The 10,393-nt window shown below is 37.6% G+C and overlaps 1 protein-coding gene across 1 annotated transcript; it reads left to right on the top strand.

Moving 5' to 3' along the window:
* The first annotated feature begins 216 nt into the window (after positions 1 to 216).
* On the top strand, positions 217 to 10,393 carry LOC108674061 (glycoprotein-N-acetylgalactosamine 3-beta-galactosyltransferase 1-like). The gene is made up of 6 exons (XM_018161960.1): positions 217 to 322; positions 5,483 to 5,692; positions 6,098 to 6,236; positions 7,951 to 8,063; positions 9,217 to 9,330; positions 10,191 to 10,393. The coding sequence occupies exons 1-6, from the start codon at positions 217 to 219 to the stop codon at positions 10,391 to 10,393; spliced, it is 885 nt and encodes a 294-aa protein (XP_018017449.1).

The following is a 10,393-nucleotide window of genomic DNA, read 5'->3' as shown; positions in this document are numbered from 1 at the left end:
CAGGTTACCAAATGACATTTTACTGGAATACGGCGTTTCGAATATTCAATGGTCAAGGTGAAGAGTTATTACAATGCCCAAAATTGAAATATGGAAATGATATAAGTGCATACAAAAAGTATCATAGGTTCAAAATCGAAAATTAAATTAATCCGAGAATAATTCAACGTCCTGACGAATCCGGTGGTTTGCAAATTGATAGCAGGAGACTTGATGATGAAGGTCTCCGCTATCGACAGTCTCGTAGCGTCGGGGCAGCGCATGACGATGCTTGTGCAGGTCTCCAACGTGGCACAGGTGATGGTCTCGTTGTGGGCCTCCCGTATATGATTCTTGATTCTCCGGATTGATGATTTTTGATTTTCATGCCGATCTAACCGGACCTCTTTTGACTGATGGAGAGGAAAAAATTGCTGAAATCCATTGCACGTTTCAAAGAGCCAGTCCACGCATTTCATGCTTCATATCCTCATAAATTTATCACAAATCATTTCCTGATTGCGTAGGAAAACTGTTGAGGAATTAAACTTTCATTCTGTCCTGTTCGTGGTATCGATTCAAGCATTCTCCTCATTTCCGAAACAATTCCTGCTGGAACGTGTACGTCCTTGATAGTTTGATTTGCTTATCGTTTTACAATCACTCAAGTAGCAGGCATCATCATTGGTATAGAAAAATGGCGAATTACATATTAATTTTTAATATTAATTGAATTAATCGCCGGTTGCATTTGTCAGTACATTTTTAACTGATCATGACATGAGTAGTAGTGTAGAAGAGCAGCTCGCTATTATCTCTTTTTCAGGGGTCCCTTTTTTGCGGGGTGACCCGCAGTGATCTTTGTCGTATCATTTACTTTTTTAACGTTATTCTGGGCTAAAGGTTGCGGCGATTGCCATACAACAATGGCTTTTCTAACATAACAAACAATCAATGAAAACGACAAATAACGCTTAGTTCTAGAATTTGCCGTAGTGGCTTGTAAGTTTCTGAAATATCCATGCTTGATATTTATTGTAGATTTGACCATCTCTATGCATTGTGCATGAATTTATTTTGCATAGAATAATAGTATTACCCCGTTGCCGTATGCTTATTCTAATATTGGCCCTAATATTTGTATTATCCCGTTGAAGTATGAATTAAAGATTTGGTTAAATTTTATAATGTGTGAAGTTATCTGATGTGTGTTTTTCCCTATCTTCTAGGAAGGTATGACGTGTATGTTTTAGTTTACGTTTATTGGACGTCAAAAATTTATTGTTCCTAAAATTCCACCATAAAGACTCAGCCTTCGATAAAATTCCGGACCCTAAGTTTCCATCTTTTCAATAATACAACACTCGTATCTGGTCAGCTGAAGCTGCTAGTTCAAAGCTACTTCTCTATCACAATACATAGCCATATGTTGACAGCTCTCTCATAGCAGTAGTATATACTTGGAAAAATAGCTGAAGCTAAAATTTATAGCATGATTTCTGAGATGCTTTGGCGAAATATCTGAAAGACTGGGCATATATCAACGGTCATGCTTAGAGGCAAACGCTCAGTAACAGCTTCAAACAAATGCGGCATGTCATTTGAATCTATTGTAAACGAATTTTCATTATTATTGAGACTTGAGAAAACATTTGCTAGCGTACTACAGATGTTCTAATGTTGTAGAGTACCCAGTTAAAAATCCAAGGCGTATCGCCGGCGTGTTTGGGTAGATTAAGGTAGAGACGCTCGGTTGGGGCGCCTGAGTAACATCTCCGCATCATCGGCGAAATGTCAATTTTTTTATGCGCGACGGTTCGCTCTTAAACGGCACGCTGTGTCTTCTCATACTGTAATCTTGCTGTTCATTATTCTTGCCGAGGTGGATTACTTTACATTTGTCAGCGTTAAAACGCAGCTGCCACTTATCAGCCAAATCAACCAGCCTGTTAAGATCACCTGGTAACTGTACTTTTTGACTGCAATTTCCGCAACAGCCGCTAATGTGGGACACTGTCAAATGCCTTGGCAAAATCGAGGTACACTGCATCTCCTGGCTCCCTTTCGTCCAGCAGGCGGGTCCATTCGTTCAGAGTAGACTAGAAGTTAGTGGTGCAGGATATCCGGACAATAAAGCCATGTTGATAGTCTGAAAGGAGATTATTAGCAGTCAAAGGATCTATCAATCGATCCCTCACAACAGATTCCATTACCTTGCAAACGACACTTGTCAAACTGACAGGGCGATTGTTGCCCGGACAGCTTATGTCACCTATTTTGAATAATGGTGTCACTTGAGCTTCTTTCCAGTTAGCCGGCAAGATCACTTCGTTCAAAGTTTTTCGAAAAAATGACGTCAAAGGGTTGGCTAGGACAGTTGCTATTTCTTTGAGTAATCTGGGGTGGAAGCCGTCTGGTCCACATGACTTGTTTGGATTTACACCGGTAAGGCGCTTGAGAACCTCTTCTTCTTGCATTTCAAAACTTGTTAATTTAGTGCCAACTGGGCGCTCCTCAATAGCTGGAATACTGTTCAATTCCTCTTCAGTGAATACGCTACTGAGAAACTGATTAAGAACGTTAGCCTTGCTCTCATCAGGATATCTTTCGTTGATCTACTTTCAAATCAGAAATTCCGTCCTTTATATTGCACTTCGAGCTAGCGCACAAAAAGAAGGCTTTCGGCTCCTTTTTTGCATGTTCAGCAATATTTTTTTCGAAGATTTTTACTGCAGTGCGACAGCTTTCTTTAGCTTGATTTCGAGCTCTTGCGTATAGGTTATAGTTAGCATCGCTACGAGTCTGTAAATAACGATGTTAGGCTTCCTTCTTTGTTTTCAGCTTAGCTAGAACTGTACTGTTCAACCACTCATATGAGATGAGCGAGCATGCTTGAGCATTGGCTGAAGACCTACGGCGCTATTATCTTTCAGCAGTGTTTCACTTGTCTGGATTACGGAGTTGAAGCGTAGTTTGCGGCTTCTGGCTCTGAGGCTGAGTAAAGTTAATGCATGATGAAGCTGGGCGTTGGCTCCAGTTCTGTGGTACGTAAATACACCTTAATTTTGGCATTATCAAAACTTTCGTACGCAAGTCTTAGCTATAAGCTTAAATTTTTTTCCCGCGCAAATTTTTCCCGAGCAAATGTTTTTATAATACCACCGTTAGTATTACGTTGTCATAGCAACGCCACTCGTAAGTCGATTGTGCGTACTTACGAAGTTTTGATAATACGGCCCCAGGGCTTATTTAAGTGTAAAATCAGTGGCCTACGGCTGCGCCCCCCAGGCCGTGCATTACAAGGGGGGTTTTGAGAGGGAGGTGGGGTAAGAGTTGGAAACAGTGGCGGGAGAACGAACTCCATCCTCTATCTAGTTCATTCGTAATATACGATATTTTGAGCCAATTTCTGTAGCCAGATATGATATTTTAAGCAGGTCATTATTTTACTACTCTGAATTACGTAAGAATTTTACTTGCTTTTCCAGTTTTAATACGCAAACATAAATGTTTCCGCTCTTCCACACCTTTCGAAAGCAAGATATATCTATCAGTTTATCATGAGAAAATTTTCTAACTTGATGTACAGAAAACGATACATGACAATGAATGTGAAAGAAAAGAAAACACCAACGGAATTCACCATATTTTCAATGAAAATTTTAAACTCATCACCAGTTAATAAAATTGATAGAATTTCCCTGCGTTTCGGTGGTGGCCTCCGAAACGTTTTCAATGAAGATATGGTGAATTTATTTGACACTTTCTTTGCTTTAAAACTCTTGATGAACGTGCGAATTAAGCAGACTAATGATTTGAGTACGTTGTTANATTAAAACATAAATTTTTCAATTTTTTTGTATATTTTTTTCAAAATTATTTATTCTGTCAATTGATTCATGAATTGCCTCCGACTTCACACAAGTATGCAAAATTTCAGATCAGTTGGACAGGTAAAAGTGCGTCAAATATCAATTATAAAATTTGTGGCTGACAAAATTATTTTGTCAATTTTTAAATTTTTTAATATTGAAAATTTTTTTAATTTTTAAAATTATTTATTTTCTCATTTAATTCATGCATTGTCTCCAACTTTACGCTAGTGTGCAAAATTTCAGATCGATATGATACGTAGAAGTGTGTTGAATTTCGATTATAAGATTTGTAGCAGACAAACAAACAAACAACAAGAAGTGAAGTAAAGAGGTGATGTAAAAAGCTGAGGCTTAAGCCGGTAAACGCTGATTTTCGGTGAACAGATGTCTGGAAACGGCCATCAGATTTCGTGAACTTGCAATCAAGAAAAGATTATTTATTGTTGGATTCAAGCTCCATAGTAAATTCGATGGACTTGTGTTGCAGATTAACATAATCAAAGAAAAAGCCCACATGTGGGCCCCAATCGAAGAAGAGGCCCACATGTGGCCGTACGCTTTCTTTGCTTTTGCGAAGTATATTGTATTCAATGCGCGTCCACTCAGCTTGCCGCTCGTTAAGTACTTTCTTGCGGAAGATAAGGTAGTGATATCGGTGGGGAACATTATCATTCCGATATGGCGTCTTTCCAGCCGCAGGTCTGCGCGAAAGCTCATCGGCATCATCACTGCCGCCTATATGGACTTGACCAGGGGCCGAATTTTCAAAACATCGTTATGTACACGTAGCGACTTATGTACACGTAGCGACTTAAGTGTGGCACATATGAAAACGTGCAAAGATTCAAATGTCCCTCCCTTCCCCCAGTATACGGGGGGAAAGGAGGGGGCATTTTTGAACGCACCTTTTGGATTTGACCGTGTCCGTTAGAATAGAATAGAGTAGAAGTGTCGGCACTGAAGAAATAGGCCCATGGCCTGTTGCCGATTCTTGAATTTTTCGTGACCTGATTCACAAGGGATCCAGCCTTTGAAACCCGATCTTTCCAGAACTGACGATTGATTGAGAAAGCTGCTGGACTTGTTGCTTGGTCCGTAATTTGCTAGGCATTTTAAGACTGAACATATGCTCCTGCGTAATTTCGTCTAGTCTGTTCTTGAAGGCGTTCATACTCGGAGCGCCAACGATGCTATCAGCCACTGAGAGAAATTTTTGCCTCCAAAAGCGTAAATATTTAGTCATGGCAGTCGTTAGCGCCAACCTTCACAATTCAAATTTGCTCGATAAGAATTTGATAAAATTCAAACAGCGAGCTTTTTCGGTTACCGCATGTTGTTTTTCACTAATATCTAGCATTTATATGGCTAAGAATGTTATCAATTGATCCATTGCAAAATTTTAAAGTCAAACAGCCAACACGATTAACTCGATTTCGCTCTGGGTTAAATTTGCTGAGAAAACAATTCTATATACCGATGATATTTTCAAAATTTCAGTCCCTCCACTTCTATTGTTTTTGCAGCGATCAATTCGAGGCTAGAGAAGAGACTATTCATGCCAACATTTTTGGGCAGAAATGCTTTCTTATCAAAATGGTAATTTTATTAAATTCTGGAATTTTCACTAGTCACTCGGGCAAAATCGTTACCACATCCTGAAGATGCCCCAAAAGAGTCCAAATTGTCTGGGGCGGAAGAGCAGAAGCAGTTACAGCGGCAGGTCAAGGTGTTAGTATTGGTGATGACTCAGCCAAAAAACCACAAAACGAAAGCTATGTCGGTTCGTGACACTTGGGGCAAGAGGGTCGACAAGCTTCTCTTCATGAGCAGCAGAGAAGGTAATTTGAAATTAAAACGCATTTCCAAATCTCAATTATTTAGTAATCAAAGACGCGTTGTTGCATTAAATATTTACTGTAATAAATACGATTATAACTGTAAACTTATTTACTGTAATAATACAATAAATATATCACTTTCTAATAATATGAAGGAAAATAATGTGACAGAATGATGATTTTTACATTTATTATGCGATAAACTTTAATTTCCGTGCGTAAATAAGACTATTTGAACAAATGGTTGTAATAATAAATCAAAAGTCGATTGGTTGTCTTCAGTTGGCGTATTTCAATCAATTAATGGAGAAATATACATATAATAAGTGAATGAATTAAACCCATTATTAGATTATCAAGAACTTTTTTTGCGTGTGAAAAAATAACAGAAACTGTAATCAACAGATGATTCATTACCAAGCGTCAAGTTGAACGTGACTGAAAGGTATGATCACTTATGGGGCAAAACTAAAGAAGCCTTCAAGTACGTACACCAGCGTTACATTGATTACTACGACTGGTTCATGAAGACGGATGATGACACGTGAGCCTTTAATCTTACCTTCGTTGAGTGTACGGTNATGTATTGAGGGGAGCGTCTACCCTAAAAATCGAAATTTTCGGCTTTTCCGGTTTTTAAACTCATCTTAAAGCTTATTTTCTGCCGCATCGAACGGTACTAGAACCATCTCTGTACGCTGATTTATGCGTTCAGGACAGATTCCGAAAGGGGGGAGGGTGGTGGGGTCCCTTCACAAAAGTCCATGGGGATAACGGCCAAGCCCAATAAAATATGCTATCACTGGACCTACAGCTTAGTTACCATTCAGCCATTATTCGGAAAGGTGTTGATGTAGTCGTCCTATGCACCGCTGACTGATTTTGAAGTGAGATAATGCTTACTTTCAGTATCTACGCTACGTTACATGCCTTTACATAGCGCGCCGCGGTTTTTCGCCTCTACTGAAAAGTTAGAAAACATGAAAACCTCTCTCACGGCAAACCTATGTCCTCCTAGAGTTTTCAAGCTGCAACAATGAGACATATACCATTCGATGCGCAAAAAAGATCTACAAATCGCTATAAGCGTTTTTTTCTAATTTCGATCTAGTTTGGATTTTATTCCGCAAAAAGGGGGGTGTGGGGGGTAAAATCGAAAAATTTCCGAAAAATTTGCGAAAAATGCCCCACACCCACAAAAATGAGAATTTCAAAACACACGTACAGCGTTTTATAGATATGGTCTTTACGCATCGAATGATATGTGTCTCGATATTGTACCTTGAAAATCCTAGGAGGCGATAGATTTCTACAGTACCCCTTTTTTGGCCGTTTTCTAAGATTTTCACGTTTTCTTTCATTTTTTTCGAAAAATTCACATGAACAAAAAAGTCTTAGATTTCTTTTTTACATATGTGTACCAAGTTTCAGAGTGATCCGTCCGTAAATAGCCGAGATAAATTTTACCCTAGACGCTCCTCTTAAAAAATGAAAAATTAATTTTTTTAAATTAGAAAATTAAATGAGAAATTCATTGTACAACTGTAAGATTGGAGACACTGAATTCTTTGGAAGTGTTGTCTTTAAAAAGTAATTTTTAAACGTATAATTTCAAATTTAGTTTGCTTTTGGACTTTTTAATTTTCTTTTAAGCAGTTGATTCATAAGTGGTCGTCAATGAGGATAATATCGTCAATGATGTCGGTCATCGAGGGCCTTTATTGTCACTTCCTTTTGAAATTACGAACACCTGATTGTATATGAATTGGTTTTTTAGGATTGCAGCCATGCGCTCAGAAAGAGCTCAAATCGAAAAGTAATAAATTACGATGAAAATCAAATATTACCGAATTAGACTGATACTTTTTGATGTTATTATAACAGACAACTCTTGTTTTGCTATGAACTTGTTATCCACACGAGTTAGGGTCTCAGTTTGAAACCTCACTAAGTTTTTTTATGTACCGCGATGAGGATGTGTGTCGTGATTTTAGATGACATCGATCCTTTTCGCACGAAAAAACAAATAAATTATGCAACTCGAACTAACTTCTATAGTTGTATTCATTTGTAATAATTAACACTGGAAATAATATCTGAATTCAACTACAATTTAACAAAAAAAACGGTCGCTGGGATTTTCTTCTGGTGAATTGTAACAGGTTTGGGATCTTTGTCATCACGTACATTATCTATTAGATGGGAACATATTTAGGAAATAATTAGTGCTATAATTTAATCCTTAAAACTTTTTTCAGGTTCGTGGTGGTTGAAAATTTACGCTACATGCTCAGCCTCTACGACCCGGAGATACCGATTTACTTCGGCTGCAAATTTAAGAAATTTAACCCCCAGGCTTTCATGAGCGGAGGTATTGTGCATATTTATACACTTTCGAACACTGTGAACTTTTTTTTTTAATGAAGCTACTGAGGATAATGTGATGTTGCCAAGTGTCAGCTGATAAGGGTTGGTCTGTTTCATCTGCGACTAACGTCTAACTATAAAATCCTGAAACTTGACTAGAAAAATTTTGAATCACAGCGACATTTCACACAACCATGCAGGACACAAACAACAAGCTCATGGAAAATCATAAGACATTTTTCAGCTCGCTTTTTTACTCAAAGTGTCATATAGGTATTCTCATTCTCGCCCGTGAACTTTTTTGACTCAATTAAATTGAACCATCTCAGTATTACATATTTTATAATGATATAAAACTATATACTATTACATAAATAAATAATATAGTATTTTATGCCTGCTAAAAATTCAATTATCATATCATTTTCTGAATTTCCATCAATTATAGAATTAACCTTTTACTCATCAAATTCACGAACGTACATAGGAGCGTGTAGGTCGATCTTAAACAAAGCTGCTAGAATCTACATGGTGGTGATGTAGTCACGCAACACTCAGATTTTAGTCGATGTCTCGCCACACGACGTGTGGAGGATGGGAAAAATCCTTCTCTCTAAAACGGGTAGAAGAAGGAATCTAACCAGTAGTTTGATAGCTGGCTAAAGCTTATCACCTCTTCTTCAGAGTCGTTAAGGAGCGCGACCAGATCGATTATTATGGATTTTTTGAACCGAGCGCATTCTCTTATATGAACCATACAAGACAATAATTCCGGTGCTAAGACAATTGAAGTTTTTCTTCGAAAAATTAACATACATTAATTAGGAAATGATATTGTTTTCTATGTAATATCGACAAATTATTGCAATCTCGTCAGTTAACCAATAATTCGTGATATTTTCTAAAATAAGCATTTTTTTATCCCTAACAAGAATAATAGTGATTGAGAAAGTAACAATAAGTCTGTTTTCTCCTCAACCAATTTTCATGCCAAAACCGTGAACCGCGTGTACACATAGATTTGTACATTTTTGTGGTGTTGTGCATGACAACTCATAAATAATGGCCCAATTAGGTATCGAAAGTAATTTCATATACTGGTTATGAATTTCAAGAAATATTTTTATACAAATGACATACAGGTTTGTATTGTACAGGTGGAGGTTACGTTCTCAGTCGCCGAGCAGTAAAAAAATTCGTCGAGGAAGCGCTTAAAAAACCCAAGAGGTGTAAAGCTACTGAAGAGCAGGGTGCTGAAGACGTTGAAATGGGTTCGTTGTCTGAATTTTTTCGCAGAATTTATGTAAAGAGTTGACCTATTGATCATATCCTGAGAACGCACCACTCTGAATGTTTTGGCTAGTTATTGACGTAAACATGTGCAATTAAAGACTTTTGAATTAAACTGCTTGCTTAATTGCCATGGATGTTCACACGAAGTAATACATTTAGTAAAGATGAACATGTACAACTTTTTGTCAAAATATCTACAATGTTCTTTCTTCATATTCACAATATCAACTTTTCATGAAATATTGTGAAGACTAGATTTAGCGAATTTAGAAATCAGGAAGCATTAATTTCAAGATGATAACAAAAATATGACTTTTCATCAAATGTATGACATACGTGAATCACGCTTAAATTAATTTTTATTCTTAAAACCTGATTGCAAATTTTAAGAACTGTCTCCCAGGATTCAGACGAACAACCGGTTGAACTCATACAAAACTCTTATATAACGAGTGTGTTAAGAAAAATAAGTTGGAAAATCCAACAATCCGATTCCTCAATAAAAAATTTGTGTTTATCACGAGCAACGAATTACAGTTCCTCGTTATCGTACTAAATCTACACTCACTGTTAGTCACTGATATAAGATTGCATTAAAATTTTATGATTCAACAGTAATTTATTGCGAAGTTTACCTTCGGGTTTTCTGAGAATTACTGAATGTATCGGGAATGTAATTTTTGAATAATCTTTATGTTTGCGATCACTTCTGCAAATTCAATTGTGATCTAGTTTGCTCGAGATCTGCTGAAAAGTCAAGAGATTACTCAAGATCTTTGGAAAAGGCAATCTTTTGCAATTTCATAACTTTCGTCCTTTCGTTTGTGTTGATACGCAGGAAAATGCTTGACCAGTGTCGGTGTACTGGCCGGGGACTCGCGAGACGGACGCGGAAGAGGTCGCTTCTTCCCATATCCACCCGTTTACCACCTCGTGCCGGGCAATTTGACCAAGCAGAGATGGTACTGGAACTACATCTACTACCCAACAAAAATAGTGAGTCTTGGACGAGTTGCATTCGAAGATGAGGCGAGTCATTAG

This window comes from Hyalella azteca, unplaced genomic scaffold, assembly GCF_000764305.2.
Source record: "Hyalella azteca isolate HAZT.00-mixed unplaced genomic scaffold, Hazt_2.0.2 contig14727, whole genome shotgun sequence".
Lineage (NCBI taxonomy): Eukaryota > Metazoa > Arthropoda > Malacostraca > Amphipoda > Hyalellidae > Hyalella > Hyalella azteca.
Note: the sequence above shows the minus strand (reverse complement) of the source record. Positions and strands in the feature narration are given on the sequence as shown.